This window comes from Tachysurus vachellii, chromosome 21 (genome assembly GCF_030014155.1).
Source record: "Tachysurus vachellii isolate PV-2020 chromosome 21, HZAU_Pvac_v1, whole genome shotgun sequence".
In the NCBI taxonomy this organism is placed as follows: Eukaryota; Metazoa; Chordata; class Actinopteri; order Siluriformes; family Bagridae; genus Tachysurus; species Tachysurus vachellii.
In genome coordinates, this window is record NC_083480.1 from 19,476,218 (window position 1) to 19,494,075 (window position 17,858).

At 41.2% G+C, this 17,858-nt stretch overlaps 1 protein-coding gene across 1 annotated transcript; it reads right to left on the reverse strand.

Annotated features, from left to right (window-relative positions):
- Window positions 1–1,020: 1,020 nt before the first annotated feature.
- Window positions 1,021–16,019, reverse strand: fkbp10a (FKBP prolyl isomerase 10a). Its single transcript, XM_060896902.1, has 10 exons — window positions 15,478–16,019; window positions 9,711–9,859; window positions 9,315–9,504; window positions 9,092–9,237; window positions 4,564–4,753; window positions 3,438–3,583; window positions 3,140–3,329; window positions 2,806–2,948; window positions 2,399–2,562; window positions 1,021–1,516 (listed from the first exon to the last, which is right to left on the reverse strand). Exons 1-10 carry the CDS (start codon window positions 15,669–15,671, stop codon window positions 1,337–1,339), a joined length of 1,692 nt encoding a protein of 563 aa, XP_060752885.1. The 5' UTR covers window positions 15,672–16,019; the 3' UTR covers window positions 1,021–1,336.
- Between the last annotated feature and the right edge of the window lie 1,839 nt (window positions 16,020–17,858).

Here is a 17,858-nt window from a genome sequence, read left to right on the forward strand (position 1 = left end):
CTTATGTTCTGTAAAGCTGCTTTGAGACAATTTCCATTGTTAAAAGGGCTATACAAATAAATTTGTATTTGTATTTAAATTGAATTGAATTAAATCTCAACATCATCCAACTCTTCTACTTTTGTAGGTTTTATTACTTTACACCATCTTTACAAACCTGCCTAAAATTTTTGCTGAGTGCTATAAGTATGCCGAGGTGATTCCACTAATTGTTATTTATATATATAACCTAATTGTTTCTTTATTCAAAGAATTAATTGTTGAAAACATTAATATTCATTTTGATCAGTTCATAGATCTAAATGATGACTACTTTAAACAAACTATGTTCCACAAGGTTCTGTTTTAGGCCCATTGCTTTTCTCTTTATATTTGCTACCCCTTGGTGAAATTATTCATGATATTAGCTTTCACGGTTATTCAGACACCTGAACACAAAACGTAAACAAAAGCACATGGAAAGTCCGGGCTAGGTCCTGACAGCCCGCGATGCAGGTGAGGGGGTGAGGCACATGGCGGCACAGACAGAGAAGACAGAGCGAGGTCCACAGCTGAGCAGAAGGGCAAAGCGACATCCACAGTTGAGCAGAAGCACCGAGTGACATCCATAGCCCCCGTGGACAAGAAGTGAGGCGGCATCCTCCACAGGAAACCAGGAAGTGAAGCAACGTTCCCCACCAGAAAAGGTGCAGGTCCATGTAGCAGGGCACTGAAAAAAAAAACTAAGCAAACTCGGGCTGGTGACATCCTCCGCAGGCAAGAAGTGAGGCGGCATCCTTCATTGAAAAACAGGAAGCAGAGAGGCGTCCCCCACCAGAACAAATGCAGAGCGATATCACCCAAAAAACAAAAGGAAAATAAAACAAAAGCCCAGGGTTTAGCAGGGCAGAAAGAATAATCCAAAAAATGCTCCCACAATAAGCCAGTGAGCCAGGCTAGACGCTATCCTGCTGGGTCTTAAAGTGGCGGAATCCTTCTGTCAGCGAACCGGGGTTAAAAACAGACCAAATGCAGGATAGCTAACTAAAACTGGTTTATTAAATAAAACACACAAAACAGAGACAAAAGGCAACAAAAGACGAGGATTCCGTTTAGCACGGCTAAATACTAATGACAAAGACAAATAAGGGACAGGTGTGCTGAGGTGGGAAGGAATAGACAAGGGCGGGGCAGACATGTGAACACGAAACGTAAACAAAAGCACATGGATAGTCCGGGCTAGATCCTGACAGATATTTTTACTAATATTTCTGTTGAAAAGGTAATCAGTTCCTCAGCATTTCCTGATTCACCTGTGCAGGTAATAGTGCATGGCAACATTGCAAGTGTTTCTTTCTCAGAGTTCATCGTGTCCTGTTGTATTGTCTGTCTGAAGTCTCAGCTCATCTTCTGTGATTCTCCCATCAGCATTGCGATCTTGGCTGGTGAACATCTGTCTGATGATGACATCCGCGTCCATTGCAGGGTGGAGACGACCTTTGTTCATTGACACCTGCAGCCTGATGAATGCTGCAAACTGGAGAGTGACTGTGTATAATTATTGTGTAAACTGCCATAATTGGATACTTACTCAGAAATTTTATTTTGAACATATGAGGCTGTTTGTACAAGTTTTTAATTCAAGTTTTGCATTTCTGTGTCAATTTGACATGAAATCTGATCTGAAAGCTGAAGACAGAAGCTTAAGAGAACCTAATTAAACAAAACATGCCAAATGTTATAGTTTTTATATTTGTATAATATATTTGTATTTATTAATTTTGAGCAAATGTATTCAACCTTAATGACCCTTTAATTACAGTAACTGTTGAAACCTCCTAGAGCAGCATTAACTTCACCCAAATGTTTCCAGTAACTGGTAATGAATTCTGTGAATCACTCCAGCAGAGAGTAACAACGGTGCAACATTTCCTGCATATACAATCACCATGGAGTAGTGAAGGCCAAACAATGTGGGAATTGTTTTGTACAATTTTCTTTTACAAAACACCTGTGAGAATCAGAACTCTCCTCTGATCAAGGCATGGTGCACTTCCATAAACATGTGTGATGAAGACCGTACTTTAGAACTGAAAACAAGTTTATCTACTTGAAATATTTGAGCACCTGCTGATCTCATGCCTGTTTGCCATCCATATGATTAAAAGACCTGACTTTAATTATAGGTACCTCTTTAAAATAACTCATAACTCTATATTTACATGCCTATTCTGACAATGATATTAAATGTTAAATCATTTTTAAAAACTATAACGTATACTTTTCTTTGAGTTATCACATTTCAGGTCAAATTGATGCAGAAATACAGACAATTTTAAAAGGTTATTAACAACAATTAATAATTAATAAATGGGTTTCAATAAAAACTAATAAAAAAAACAATAACATAGAAACACACCTCCTCAAGTGGAACTTCTCCATCCTGGTTGAGGTCCATGAAGTTAAAAAGGGGATCAGGAGTCTCCTCCAGCCAGATAAACAGGAAGCCCTTAGGAACACCTTTTTGCAAATCCATCAACTCCAATTCAAAAATTAGCACTGCATCTGCTGGAACTAGAGAACCTGTAGACACAAAAAACAAAATTGTACTAGCACACAAATGTTAACACTCACTCACCACTCACTTGTTCGTTAGGGATAATAATTTAATTTTAACTTCATAAATTACATTCTATATTACAAATTATAAAAATCTTTCTGGTCTGGTAATTAAAGGGGAGATTAAAGGGGAGATTTCCTCATGATTGTATCATTGTTTCAGTGGTTACTGATGATGTTTTGACTTGTAGTAATAAATAATTGAACCTTTATTTTGTCCATGTCCATAGTGGGGGGGCACGATCACTTCCCTCTTCTCCCCTACACACATGCCTGTTAACCCTTGATCCAGCCCCTCGATGACCTCTCCTTGAGCCAGTGTCGCCTGTGCAGGTCTGCCCAAGTCAATACTGTTGAGTGCATTAACACTGTTATAAAATATTTAGTGCTGCATTTAGCATCATGTCTCAACTAGTCATCAACACATTACAAATCGAAACAAATTCCTCACTGGGTGAGGAATAAAAGTGTAAGCAGTGTGTGTGTGCGCGTATAAGATCTGAATGGATTGGGGTCTGTTGGGGTGTTTATATACACTTACGATGAGTAAAGTCGGGTTCTGTCCAGCAACGAGCAGTTGTAATGGTAAGTGACAAGGTCATTAGCAGCACTTGTGTTGATACACTGCAGGGGTTTGTGGGTAATCTGAATGTCCACTGAGTCTTTTGGATTGTGGAAGTCAACAATGTGGAGGTCAAAGATCAACACTGCAGAACCAGGAATAATGTCACCTAAGAACAAAGCATGCGCGCACACACACATGCATACACACAGATAATGAAGAATACCGGTATGTGTGTGTGCATGCGTGTTTGTGTGTGTTTGTGTCTGTGTCTCACCTGTCCCGTTCTCTCCATAGGCAAGGTGTGGTGGAACAATGATGTGTCGCTTCTCTCCCACACACACACCTTGTAAGGCTTTATCTACTCCAGCAATCACGTGGCCCAAACCCACAAATGTATTGTATGTACTTTTGCGCTGGTAGCTGTGTATGTGTGTGTCGAGGGGGTGGGAAGTGGAATAACAAGAAGTACAGTACAATAATATACATCCAAAAACATTGATAATATAACACACATCCTACTGAATAGCTCATTATGGACATAACCATGGATGTTATAGACCTGCTACATATCTCAACTTCACTACACAAAAAAAAACTGGAAAAATTGAGTGAGACATTAAGCCCACAATGTCGAACCTCCCCTTCAATAAACTCTGCATTGCACTTAAACACACACCACTCTAAACCCTACACCACACTCCACTAAACCCTACAATGCACTAAATCCTTAATTGCACTTAAACAAACAATCTTGAACCCCACAGTTCACTAAATCTCATACACCGCACCAAACCATATCATTGCTCTAAACCCCACAATGCACAATGTTCAGTGGTTAAGACTAGTTCAAATCCCATGACCAACAAGATGCCACTGTTAGGTCTTTTAAGGCCCTTAACCCTCTTTATTATATTAGTAATATGTACCATTAGTGTAAATATGATAAACTATACTGCACTGTACTAAATCCCACCCCATACTAACCCCATTCTGCAGAGCACCCATGTGACATGACAATATATCAAAATTGATATACCCTGCAAGTTGTGGAACCATTTAGTACCCTTTTCCAGACTGGGGAGCACTGATTAGCCTTTTCTAAATTATTTGATCAAACTTTTGTGACGAAGACCAGACTTTGATGACGAAGACCCAAGTTTGTCTACCTGAAACATGGGAGCACCTGCTAAACTCATTACTGTTTGTCATCCCTTTGATTAAAAGACCTGACTTTAAATACCCTTTTTCTGACAAAGACATTAAAATGTAAGAACATTTTACTCAATAAATAAATATAATAATTTGTTCAACTGAGTTCTATTTATCTAGCTCTAGGACTAAGATCTGATCACATTTCAGGTCGAGCTGATGAAGAAATACTCTGATGATTTTTTACTCACCTGGAGTCAAACAGTGTTCCATCTTGGAAAGTTCCATTGTAGTGATAACGTATGAAGTCTCCTTTCTGTGATTTTCTTCTGCAGGGCTGAGGAACATGGAGAACCTCCACCTGAACATCATCCTTCACATTGAACACATCAATAAGTAGAACATCAAACACCACCGTCGCATGAGCTGGAACCTTCACACCTAAACACCAAACACATACAAACACCTATTATCAATTTCCACTACCATATAAACCAGCACCACATCTAAAGACACATTAAGCCTGAAGTCCTGAGTGCAAAAACCACCATCTAAACCCGAATGCCAGAATATGTGCTACAACAATCCAACAGTTTAGTGAAGTCAGACAGACAAACACATATCTAAAGCACTATAAAGAATTAATGCAAAGTTTATAGATGCCACAAAGCAGTCAGACAGTTTGCACAGTATCAGAAACCAACACTGTGTACTATGTATAACACTGTGTATTACTTTATTATGTACTGGCAAAAGATTCCAGTCATTCTGGATTGTATACATGCTCAAACCTGGAAGGATGAAAAATTGCTTTCAGATACTTTCAGTAGACAGTTCAACACAAAGAACTTGATAAATCAACAGCATTACTAATGTTATCCAATTCCAACGAAATCTTTCCGATACCTGAATTTAGCCCAAGAGAGCAAGTTTTCCCATATATTTTTTCTTACTTTTCTCATGTGCATCATAGATACTCATAAATAAACTTATTCGTAATAAAGAATAGATTAACACATTTAGTTGCCACTAAGTACCATAAAATAGTTCTATCAGACCTCTAGTAAGGCTCCCATTAGACAATGGTGATTTAGATGAAATTTAAAGACATTTTTCCTTTCATCACCTTACAGGCTTTACATTCTTTTTTCAAACTAATGACACCCCTAAAGGTTAGTGATATTCTGAGAAACGCATTCAAATCCTACTCTAAAGATCAGTTATGTCTTATTTCGTTTATGAAATTCTAGGGGTTAGGGCAATAGGGCCAGTGTCCCTGTAACACTGAGCTTTGCCACTGAGCTCAGAGCAGTTTTAAATTAACGGTCTAAGTGCTGAGCATTTTCACTCAGCTTTTTTGCCTCCAGAACAAAAACTATAATGAGACAAAGCTTGACGATCCAGATGCTGAGAAAGAAGCAGCAGAAAAGGAAGAGAATCTGCAGAAATTGGAGGGAAAGACAGAAGATTTGTTAGTTGAACGTTATAAAGATGAGGGTACAGAGCAGGAAAGGGAGTCAGAAGCACTCATGTATGAGGCTGAGGAGGACACACAGCGTGTGAAAGACAGACAGACAGAAAGACATTTACACAATATCCTCAATATTAAATATTACAATATCATCATAATATATGCTGACATCACTTCCTGTGTTTGAATTGTTTGCCACTGGTTTTATGACTGTCTCTGCATTAAAATATACTGTTTTTTATGTTCTTTTTTTATCCCAAAAATCTGAAAAAACGATTTGTATTTTATTTTGGTTACTATTTTATGCTGTTGCTTTCATTTATTAAATTTTTTACTTTTCTCACTCACTCATCTTCTACCACTTATCCGAACCCATCACAGGGCACACACACACACTCTCATTCACTCAGGCACTCACACACTACGGACAATTTTCCAGAGATGCCAATCAACCTACCATGCATGTCTTTGGACCGGGGGAGGAAACCGGAGTACGCGGAGGAAACCCCCGAGGCACGGGGAGAACATGCAAACTCCACACACACAAGGCGGAGGCGGGAATCAAACCCCCAACCCTGGAGGTGTGAGGAGAACGTGCTAACCACTAAGCCACCGTGCCCCCCTTTTTACTTTTCTATTTCAGTTAATTTTATTAGTCTTTTTCAGGAGAAACTTAATTTGTTTCCTGTCATCAAACAGCTAGCAGAGGAAACGCTCTTTGGATCTCTTTAATATTCTGATCTGATTCAAGTCAAAGGTACGTTATTATTCAGAATGGCAAACTTTCAGCTTGTCCAGTGTGTGAGCTGCAGCATGTTTAGTAATTCTTCCTCCGTCATTAACATTAATGTTACTTGTGATAAGTGTATGTTAGTTAGCTCTCTGATGGAGAAGATCTCAGCTTTAGAGGTGCACATTCAGACACTAGAGAGGATTAGCAATAATAGTGTAGTTTCTGTAGGGGAAAATCTGGATGAATTAGGTGGAGTTAGTTACACTCCAACTCCGGCATTAGAGCCCTCACAGTGGTGCGAATCTGTGACGACTCGCCAGCATATTCGCAAAGCCAAAGCCAAAGCTACCGCTAAGGCTTGCCCACAAAAGCACCACTCCTCTCCGCTTCACATGTCTAGCAGGTTTGCTCTCCTCAGTGAAGCACCCGCTGAGAAACCTGAAAAAGCTCTGGTTATAGGAGACACCATCTTGAGGCATGTGAAATTAGCTAGGCCTTTAGGGGCTCCAGCAGCACTGGTTAGATGTATTCTGAGAGTCAGTGTGGCGGACATCTAGCAGGTAATCTAAGGGTCCTAGGTAAGCATAGATACTCAAAGGTAGTTTTCCAGGTAGGAGCTAATGATATTTTCAGTCAAAGATTACTAAGAGTAATATTGTAGAGGTGTGATAGTTATCAAAGGTGATGTCCAAAGCTGTAGTATGCTCTGGCCCCATCCCAATGTGGTGTGGTGATGTAGCATACAGCAGGTTATGGTTGCTGAACTGCTGGAGGTCCAGGTGGTGCTTCAAAAACAATGTGGGCTTCATAGATAATTGGAGCACTTTTGAGGGAAAGGCTGGCCTCTTAGGACAGGAAAGTGTCCACGGGACAGGAAGGTGCTGGACAGGACAGGAAGGTGCTGGTCTCATTTCTTGCAGCATAGTACATATTTTAAGATCAGGCTTAGTAAATCAGTGACAATCCAGAGCCGGGGTCAGGGAGCAGACAAGCAGGCTAATCCGACCGTCTGCTAACTGCACTGAGCCATGATCCAGGGTTCACAATATAGAGACTGTCTGTTTCCCGAGCTAAACAAAAATCTATAAACACTCTATAAACATAAAACTAGATCATAGTGAATGCATAGGCAACACCTTTGCTAGGCATCAAGCAAGAAGCAAGACAAATGTTTAACTCATTTAAGTTCTTCATAACATAACATATGTAGCCACAAAAAATAAGTCTACCGAGTCAGTTCATCTAATTGTTATTTACAGACCTCCTGGACCATATTCTAAATTCCTCTGTAAACTTGCAGATTTAATTTTAAACCTAGTTGTTTCTTTAGAAAAAGCAAAAGTAATTGTTGGGGACTTTAATATTCATTTTGATAAGTTAGAAGATCATCTTCGATTCAGTAGAGGTTAACCAGAATGTAATAGGACCCACTCATAATAGAGGTCAGACAGAGGAATTCTGAGATGGACAGGCATGTTGTTTGGTTTGTCCTGGTTGGGGTAGGGGATTTTAAATAATTTTATTTATGATTGGTTTTACTTTACTTATGTAAGATTTATTTAGGATATTTCATTTGTTTTGAAAATCTAGTATCTAAATGTTATTAAGAATTAAATGTCCATTGCGTGTCAAATGGGTGTTATTGTGACAGGCCTAAATATATGTATATTGAAGTATGTACTAACAATTTGTGTCATGTACAGTACTGTGCAAAAGTTTTAGGCAGGTGGGTGCAGGTGAGTGTTTATTTCTGTCAATTTACAAAATGCAAAGTGAGCAAACAAAAGAAAAATCTAAATCAAATCAATATTTGGTGTTCTTCAAACCAGCATGAAGTGATGGCACGGCCCCCACAGAGCCCTGATCTCAACATCATCGAGTGTGTCTGGGATTACTGGAAGAGACAGAAGGATGTGAGAAAGCCTACAGTACATCCACAGAAGATCTTTGGTTAGTTCTCCAAGATGTTTGGAACAACCTACCAGCCGAGTTCCTTCAAAAACTGTGTGCAAGTGTACCTAGAAGAATTGCTGCTGTTTTGAAGGCAAAGGGAGGTCACACCAAATACTGACTGATTTAGATTTCTCTTTTGTTCATTCACTGCATTTTGTTCATTTATGAAAATAAATGTTTAACACTTCCATTTTTTGAAAGCATTCTTTGTTTACAGCATTTTTTTCACACCTGCCTAAAACTTTTGCAGAGTACTGTACATAATTATTTATTGTGACTGTGGGAAATTTTTATGACAATTGGGGCAATTTCTAACTGGTGACATTACTTCCATTGTGGGGAAACAGCCTTTGAAACCAAACACTACCAATAACAAAGCTTGATTCTTGTGGTCTCCTAAGAAAGTTAAACATTTTTTGTGCAATATTTTTTATTTATCTTTTATGTGTTTCGTTTTATTATCAATACTATTTTTATTACCTTTTACCTTTGCTCAAAAGTGCTGTCAGTGTTCAAGCAAAGGATTTCTTTTGGCACAATATTTTTTGAAGAAGCCTCCTTTCCTGGACTCACACTATCCAAACTTACATCAAGGTGTGACAGTGAGTGTGTATGTATATACCGTATCCTTTCTCCCCATAGGCTAAAAATGGTGGGATGATGATGGAGCGTTTCTCTCCCACACACATTCCCATCAGCCCCTGCACCATGCCGCTGATCAGGTGGTCCTCATCCACGTATGTGTCATATGTGACATTTTGTCCAAGACTGTGAGAGAGTATTAACAAATGCAGCAGCTCTTTATTAGTTTATAAAAATGTCTCTTAGTAATGTCAAATTTGTACCTGGATTTGAAGTTTGTGCCATTAATCAGAGAGCCGTTATACAGATATCGTACAAAATCACCATGCTGCACTGAGCGGCGACAGGACAATGGCTTAAAGAGAAGACGAGTGTCCACACCATCGTCCTTATTCCACACATCCAACAACAAGACATCAAACACCAGAGTTGCATCTGAAGGAATCATTGTACCTGAGAGTGTGAGACAGAGTGAGACAGAGAGATAGACAATGTGACAATGTAAGAATAATAACTCTTACAGTACAGAGTAAGACATGGTTAAATGTTGCTGTGATATTATTTCCTCCTAAAATCTATCACATGGAAAAAATGCAGTCTACCTAAACTATATCCCTCACACTGAGACGCAGTTAACAAGTTCGGATGTTTAAAATTACCTGCTCCTGAGATGCCATATCCAAGGTGAGGGGGAATTGTGATCTTCCTTCTCTCATTCACACACATCCCCACTACTCCTCTGTCCAAGCCTGGGATCACCTTACTGTCCAAACCCACTGGTACAACCAATGGCATGCCCTTATGCTCACTTAGAAACAGAGAGAAAGTAAGAAAGAATGAAGAGACAAATTGAAACACCCAATAATTCATTCACACTTTCATTCATTTTCTTTCTTTTCCCAGTCTGTGCTGAGCTGGTAGCACGCTGAAAAGCTCAGTCCAGACTTCTCTACTCCTCAAAAGATTCCTGTTTAAGCCCCAAATGTCCAAAAGCCAACTATGAAATATAATCTCTCAAGCAGTTTCTTACATTTTTACCTTCTGCTCTCTGATGTGGGTGCACACATACACATGCACGCGCACACACACACACCCCCACCATTTTCATTCAGACAGCATTACACATTACACAGAACAAAACACATACACACAGATCATTGCCATTTGATTAATTATTCATGTATTTATTATTATTTTTGTTTGGTATTACTTGTTAGGTCTGTCACTCTGTTGCTAGTCATACTATAGTTATTATATATAGTTTGAATTTCTCATTGTTCATTTACACGAGTAGTATAAATAAACAAAACTTTATACCATCTCAGCAATTAGTGCCATCATTCCTTATTGCTGTTTTTTAACGACAGGCCTTACCAGTAGCTTTAACAGCTCTGGTAAAATTTACACCTAAGTGGCCTTGCCATTACAAAGGTGTCTAGCTAATAAGCTAATCACAATAATAAGGTAATCACACTAATCTAATACTATATATAGTTATTATATATCATCGCTGTCGGGCGGAATCCTCGTATCTCCAAATCCGTTATTTTTCAGGAAATTAAAAAAACGCCGTACCTTATCTGCAGTGCACAGGGTTTAGTCCGCGTTGCAGTGGATTGTCTTGCGCTAAATTCCTGTCTTCAGACGGGGGTCAAGATTTTTTTTTCTTTGAGCCCAGTGTTTTGAAGACATTTACCTCAGAAGACGTGTTGAATCGTTGCGACTCTTCTTGAGGAGAAATATGCCGCGAAGCTTTCCCGCGGAGTGAGGAAGAGGTGGACAGTTGAAGTGTCCAATGGAGTTATGAGATTTGCGCTCAAACTATTTTCAAGACTTTAGATTGGTTAATAACTTGTAAAAATAACAGACCCACGTGGGGACTGACCAATACCATCGATATGTGAAAAAATATGAAATTGACCAAATTTGGACATACGAGGTTTCCGCCTGACAGCGACGATATACTAAATTATATATAGTCAATTTTGTGATAGTATCTGTATAATATTGAGTTGAGGCTGTATGCACTGTTTAGTCAGGTGAAGTGGGGCAGAGCTAATTAGCTAGACACCTTTGTAATGGCAAGGCCACTTAGGTGTAAATTTTACCAGAGCTGGTTTTGGCTTAACTGGAGGACATCACTGGACCCTTACTGGACCCTCTGCAGTTTGCCTACAGAGCAAACAGGTTTGTGAATGATGCAGTCAATATGGGACTGCATTATGTTCTGCAGCATCTGGACAGACCAGGGACTTATGTGAGGATCCTGTTTGTGGACTTCAGCTCTGCCTTTAACACCATCATCCCATCACTCCTTCAGCCCAAATTAACCCAGCTCTCTGTACCCTCCTTTGTCTGTCAGTGGATCACCAGCTTTCTGACAGGCAGGCAGCAGCTAGTGCGACTGGGGAAACTCAAATCCAGCACCCGCACCATCAGCACTGGAGCTCCTCAGGGTTGTGTCCTCCCCCCACTGCTCTTCTCCCTGTACACAAATGACTGCACCTCTAATGACCCCTCTGTCAAGCTCCTGAAGTTTGCAGAAGACTCCACACTGATTGGCCTCATCCAGGACGGTGACGAGTATGCCTGGAGGTTGAACGGCTGGCTGTCTGGTGCAGTCTTAACAACCTGGAGCTGAACATGCTCAAGACAGTGGAGATGATCGTGGACTTCAGGAGAAACCCCCCTGCTCTCCCCCCACTCACCATCATGGACAGCATTGTTACAGCAGTGGAGTCATTCAGATTCCTGGGAACCACAATCTCCCAGGACCTGAAGTGGGACATTCACATAGACTCCATGGTGAAAAAGGCTCAGCAGAGGTTGTACTTCCTTCGCCAGCTGAGGAAGTTCAACCAGCCACAGGATCTGCTGAAACAGTTCTACACTGCCATCACTGAATCCATCCTCTGCACTTCAGTGACTGTTTGGTTCAGCTCAGCTACCAAATGTGACCTCAGGAAACTACAGAGAGAAGTCCGGACCGCTGAGCGAACCATTGGCACAGCTCTCCCCACTCTCCAAGATCTGTACTTCTCCAGAGTGAGCAAAAGTGCAGAGACAATCACTCTGGACCCCTCACATCCAGCACACTCACTCACTCTGGACCCCTCACATCCAGCACACTCACTCACTCTGGACCCCTCACATCCAGCACACTCACTCAGGACCCCTCACATCCAGCACACTCCCTCACTCTGGACCCCTCACATCCAGCACACTCACTCTGGACCCCTCACATCCAGCACACTCCCTCACTCTGGACTCCTCACATCCAGCACACTCACTCAGGACCCCTCACATCCAGCACACTCACTCTGGACCCCTCACATCCAGCACACTCACTCACTCACTCACTCTGGACCCCTCACATCCAGCACATTCACTCACTCACTCTGGATCCCTCACATCCAGCACACTCACTCACTCTGGAGCCCTCACATCCAGCACACTCACTCACTCTGGACCCCTCACATCCAGCACACTCACTCACTCTGGACCCCTCACATCCAGCACACTCACTCTGGACCCCTCACATCCAGCACACTCACTGACTCTGGAACCCTCACATCCAGCACACTCACTCTGGACCCCTCACATCCAGTACACTCCCTCACTCTGGACCCCTCACATCCAGTACACTCCCTCACTCTGGACCCCTCACATCCAGCACACTCCCTCACTCTGGAACCCTCACATCCAGTACACTCCCTCACTCTGGACCCCTCACATCCAGTACACTCCCTCACACTGGACCCCTCACATCCAGCACACTCCCTCACTCTGGACCCCTCACATCCAGCACACTCCCTCACACTGGACCCCTCACATCCAACACACTCACTCTGGACCCCTCACATCCAGCACACTCACTCACTCAGACCCCTCAAATCCAGCACACTCCCTCACTCTGGACTCCTCACATCCAGCACACTCACTCACTCAGGACCCCTCACATCCAGCACACTCACTCACTCTAGAACCCTCACATCCAGCACACTCACTCTGGACCCCTCACAGCCAGCACACTCCCTCACTCTGGAACCCTCACATCCAGTACACTCCCTCACTCTGGACCCCTCACATCCAGTACACTCCCTCACTCTGGACCCCTCACATCCAGCACACTCCCTCACTCTGGACCCCTCACATCCAGCACACTCACTCACTCTGGACCCCTCACATCCAGCACACTCACTCTGGACCCCTCACATCCAGCACACTCACTCACTCAGGACCCCTCACATCCAGCACACTCCCTCACTCAGGACCACTCACATCCAGCACACTCCCTCACTCTGGACCCCTCACATCCAGCACACTCCCTCACTCAGGACCACTCACATCCAGCACACTCCCTCACTCTGGACCCCTCACATCCAGCACACTCACTCTTTGAACTGTTGCCATCTGGTCGATGCTACAGAGCCCTGAGCACCAAAACGACCAGACATAGGAACAGTTTCTTCCCTCAGGCAATCCATCTGATGAACACTTGACATACACGGAACACACAACACTATTCTTACATTATTTACTTAAAGCACATACTATTTATATTTCAACTGCACATTTGAATTTGCACATACAAACTGTCTATATTATATATGTGTCCGTGTCTTGTCAATGTCATTCTGTTACACTGTGGAGCTTCTGTACTGACAAATTCCTCGTATGTGAAAACATACCTGGCAATAAAGCTCTTTCTGATTCTGACATTCTGAATAAATACAGAATATATAGTCACATTTGCACAGCCTGAGACCATTACCCCTCTCATTTTAAATGTTTTAATCATAATATATACTCCATTCCACAATATCATGTCAAACATACATTCACATTAGCTACATTTATAAATAAAATCACAGAGTTATCAACTTTGATTGGTTCACAACTTTGATTGGTTCACTATAGAATTTGTTCAGGTGACTCTATGTTTCCAGTCAACATTTCAATACACTCTAGATAATGTAGCTACAATTAAAAAATATTTAGAGTAAATAACTAGCATATTGGAATCCAAACCATGCCTTTAACATCATATAAAATAAAAATATAAACGGGCTCAAATTAATTACCAGTATATTAAACAGTGTGGGGGGCACGGTGGCTTAGTGGTTAGCACGTTCGCCTCACACCTCCAGGGTCGGGGTTCGATTCCCGCCTCCACCTTGTGTGTGTGGAGTTTGCATGTTCTCCCCGTGCCTCGGGGGTTTCCTCCGGGTACTCCGGTTTCCTCCCCCGGTCCAAAGACATGCATGGTAGGTTGATTGGCATCTCTGGAAAAATTGTCCCTAGTGTGTGAATGAGAGAGTGTGTGTGCCCTGCGATGGGTTGGCACTCCGTCCAGGGTGTATCCTGCCTTGATGCCCGATGATGCCTGAGATAGGCACAGGCTCCCCGTGACCCGAGGTAGTTCAGATAAGCGGTAGGAGATGAATGAATGAATGAATAAACAGTGTGAAAGGAAGGCTTCTTAACAAAAATAATCTTAGATTTTTATTTAATAATATAATTAGGAATAAAATAAACCACTGAAATATACACACCAACAATACATAACAGCAAAGACATAAATTATTCCAATTGAGACTATTAATTTAACATTGCTTCTCTCCTTATGCAATTGTTGGTGCATTTATTTATAAACATGGTATTACTTTCACTGTTATGTTCTGGTGCTTACTAACATCCTCCTGCTTATCTCTGACTGACAGAAGTAATCTTTCTGATTACAGAGTAACTCTGGATGGTCTTTCTTTTACATCATGTGCAGCAGTAAAAGACCTCGGTGTGATTATTGATACCGGTCTCTCATTTGAAGCTCACATAAATAATACCACAATGTCAGCCTTCTTTCATTGCAGAAATATTGATAAGATAAGAAATATGATGTCATTACATGATGCCCGAAACACTAGGTCATGCATTTGTTACCTCTAGGTTGGATTATTATAATGCTTTACTGTCTGGATGTTCCAGTAGGAGCATAAACAAGCTCCAGTTAGTCCAGAACACAGCAGCTAGAGTCCTAACTAGAACCAGAAGATATGAACATATCACCCCTATCTTATCCTCACTGCATTGGCTTCCAGTCTCACATTGATCACATTGATCCCCCCCCCCCCCCCACGTCTCATACTTTATAATTTGTGGTTCTTTATTTTTAATCGCTCAAACCTGCATCATCCAGATGAGGATGGGTTCCCTTTTGACCCTACTATTGTCTCAGAGATTTTTTCAACAACCATTACCTCAGGATTGCGCAATACTAACACATTTGTAAATGTAACATTTATATCCTGAATTTATATATTTCTCTAAAACCAATAACTTAGTGACAACATCTATTCTATAAAAGCTAAACAAATAAAACTGAATTAAACTGACTTTAAGACAGTATTAATAAATTCCACTAACCTGGAATCGAAAATCCTCCCATCCGGAAACGATCCGGTGTAATGATATCGCACATAATCACCGACCTGAACCTCTCTGCCACACCGGATCGGTAACGAATATCGATCAATAAGCAGATCCTCACTGGGACCAGCGTTACATACCGCGCATGCGAGGTACGTACATAACACACTCAGTGCCACATTTACACCCATCTCTCTCTCTCTCTCTTTCTCTCTCTCTCACACACACACACACACACACACACAACGTTTCCTAAAATAAACTGAAACTGTCACTGATTTCGAAATCATAAGAAAAACAAAGTAACTCTGCAAACTTCACTTTCTTTTGTAAACGTGTTACAGCTCCGTTTTTGGATAGAGAGAGAGAGAGAGAGAGAGAGAGAGAGAGAGAGATGTATCTCCAATCGGCAGTTATTCAGCAGCAATGACACCTTTTGTCAGTAAAACAGCACATCTGCACGACGAACCAAACAGAACTGAATTAATGGAAAGAGATAATCACAGCTGTAACACAGTTGGAAAACTCCCCCAGGTCCTAAACGCTCTCTCTCTCTCTCTCTCTCTCTCTCTCTCACTCTCACTCTCTAACTTTAGTTATGCAGGATAGAGCGAGTGAAAATTATCTGCAATGTAAAAAATTACACTGGGTCTACATGAAGCTATTACATACATGTAAATTTATAAGAAGATGATTAGCAAGCAGCTCCCTCAGACCTTTTAGCACTGCTCGACTGGTCCCGATATCTCTTGGGGTACAAGGCAGGGACTTTTCTACATCAAGACTTTTCTCTGTGGCACTGAGGTGGTGGAATGAATTTACCATCAATGTCAGAACAGCCAAGTCACTGACTGACTTTAAAAGACAGTCAAATACTTTGTGAAATATTTCAACTAGCACTTGTAAAAGAATTAATTTTTTACAGAGTTTTAGACTGATGGTATTCTTAGTCCCTGACCTAGTGAACCAGTATTCATGTGTTCATTGATAAAGACTTCAGAGCACTTTTGTAAGCTGCTCTGGATATAGATATCTGACAAATTCCATAAATGTAAACTAGATTTGTAAAGTTCATTGTGACAAACTTTGATTAGATTATCGGAGCAAGTATTCACAAAAGCCGGTATGCTTGGGTGCCAATACTTTTGGAGGCAAGTTGATACGAGCATGTGATGTTACCCAAATACCCATGATTTACCCATGATTCACCCGAATGCCCCAACCATGTTTTGATATATCACATGTCCATTTTGTGGTAAATTTTATTTTGGGGCGGGGCTGCACGTGACGTCATCTTTGAGGAAGTTCCCTTCGTTGTTCTGTGTTTTGATATGTCACATGTCAATGTTGTGGAAAGTTTTGATTTTGCATATTTTGGAGGCATTATAATGAATGTCTATGGGAAAAAAAGGCCATTTTGAGACCCCGTACCATGAGTACTGATATTCAGATAGCTTAGAAAAGAGCAACAAACTTCAGACCAGGGTCTATGACGATTTTGGTGCATGGGGCTTGAAAGCCCTAGGAGGAGCAGCAATTAATATATTTTTGTCTAAAGAATAAGCAAAACAGAATGTTGGCTTCTACAATCCAACATAATTTCAAATCTTAGTGTAACCAAAAAGAACTCAGACAGATTTGTGATGCAAGAATGTGGTAGCTTAGTGGTTTAGGTGTTGGACTACTGAACACAAGCTTGTGAGTTCAAATCCAAAGACCACCAAGTCACTGCTAGGTCCCTGAGCAAGGCCGTTAAACCTCAACTGCTCAGTTGAATAAATGAAATAAATGTAAGTTGCCCCAGATTACGTTGTAATATATAAAGTCAAGCATGCTAAGAGAAAAGCAAAAGAACAAAATCTTAAGTGATAGACTTTCACCCATTGGTTGTTTTCGCAGTGATTTAATTTCTTTTTATTGACTGATTGCATTTGTTTTCTTCACACATCTACTGTTCAGTTCCTGGCCTTGTCACTGTGTAGGTATATGATTACTAACCCTAACCCTAGTTTGTCTGCACACAGTATTGAAACTCCTCTACACGGACTGAATGTTGTGTTGTCTCTTGGATGTTAAATAGCTCCGCTTTTTTATTATCCTGGATGTTGATCATGTAATCATTCGGATATAGACTATAGCTATTTATTCCTGTTCCTTGTCCTCTAACATTCAACAGAGTTTCTGACTGGTTGCTGGATGAGGGGTTTTCTGTCTTCTACCTACACCACATACACATAAGACGGTGTTGCACATTTAATCACGTGACAGTGCAAACGCGCAAGCTGCTGATTGTGTCTCGCTCTGCCCTGCATACACAGCAAAGTTATTCGGGCTTTAGGACCCAGAGGTGCCCCCGCCCCTGTACCCCAAAAACTATT

Bases quoted from the DNA above. Each gene is read 5' to 3' on its own strand.
- fkbp10a (XM_060896902.1), bottom strand. From the start codon at position 15,671: ATGGGTGTAAATGTGGCACTGAGTGTGTTATGTACGTACCTCGCATGC. The intron at 9,505-9,710 runs GTAATTTTAAAC...TCACACTCTCAG, and splicing joins ATATGGCATCTCAGGAGCAG to GTACAATGATTCCTTCAGAT. The intron at 4,754-9,091 runs GTATATACATAC...TTTGGTGTTTAG, and splicing joins CTATGGGGAGAAAGGATACG to GTGTGAAGGTTCCAGCTCAT.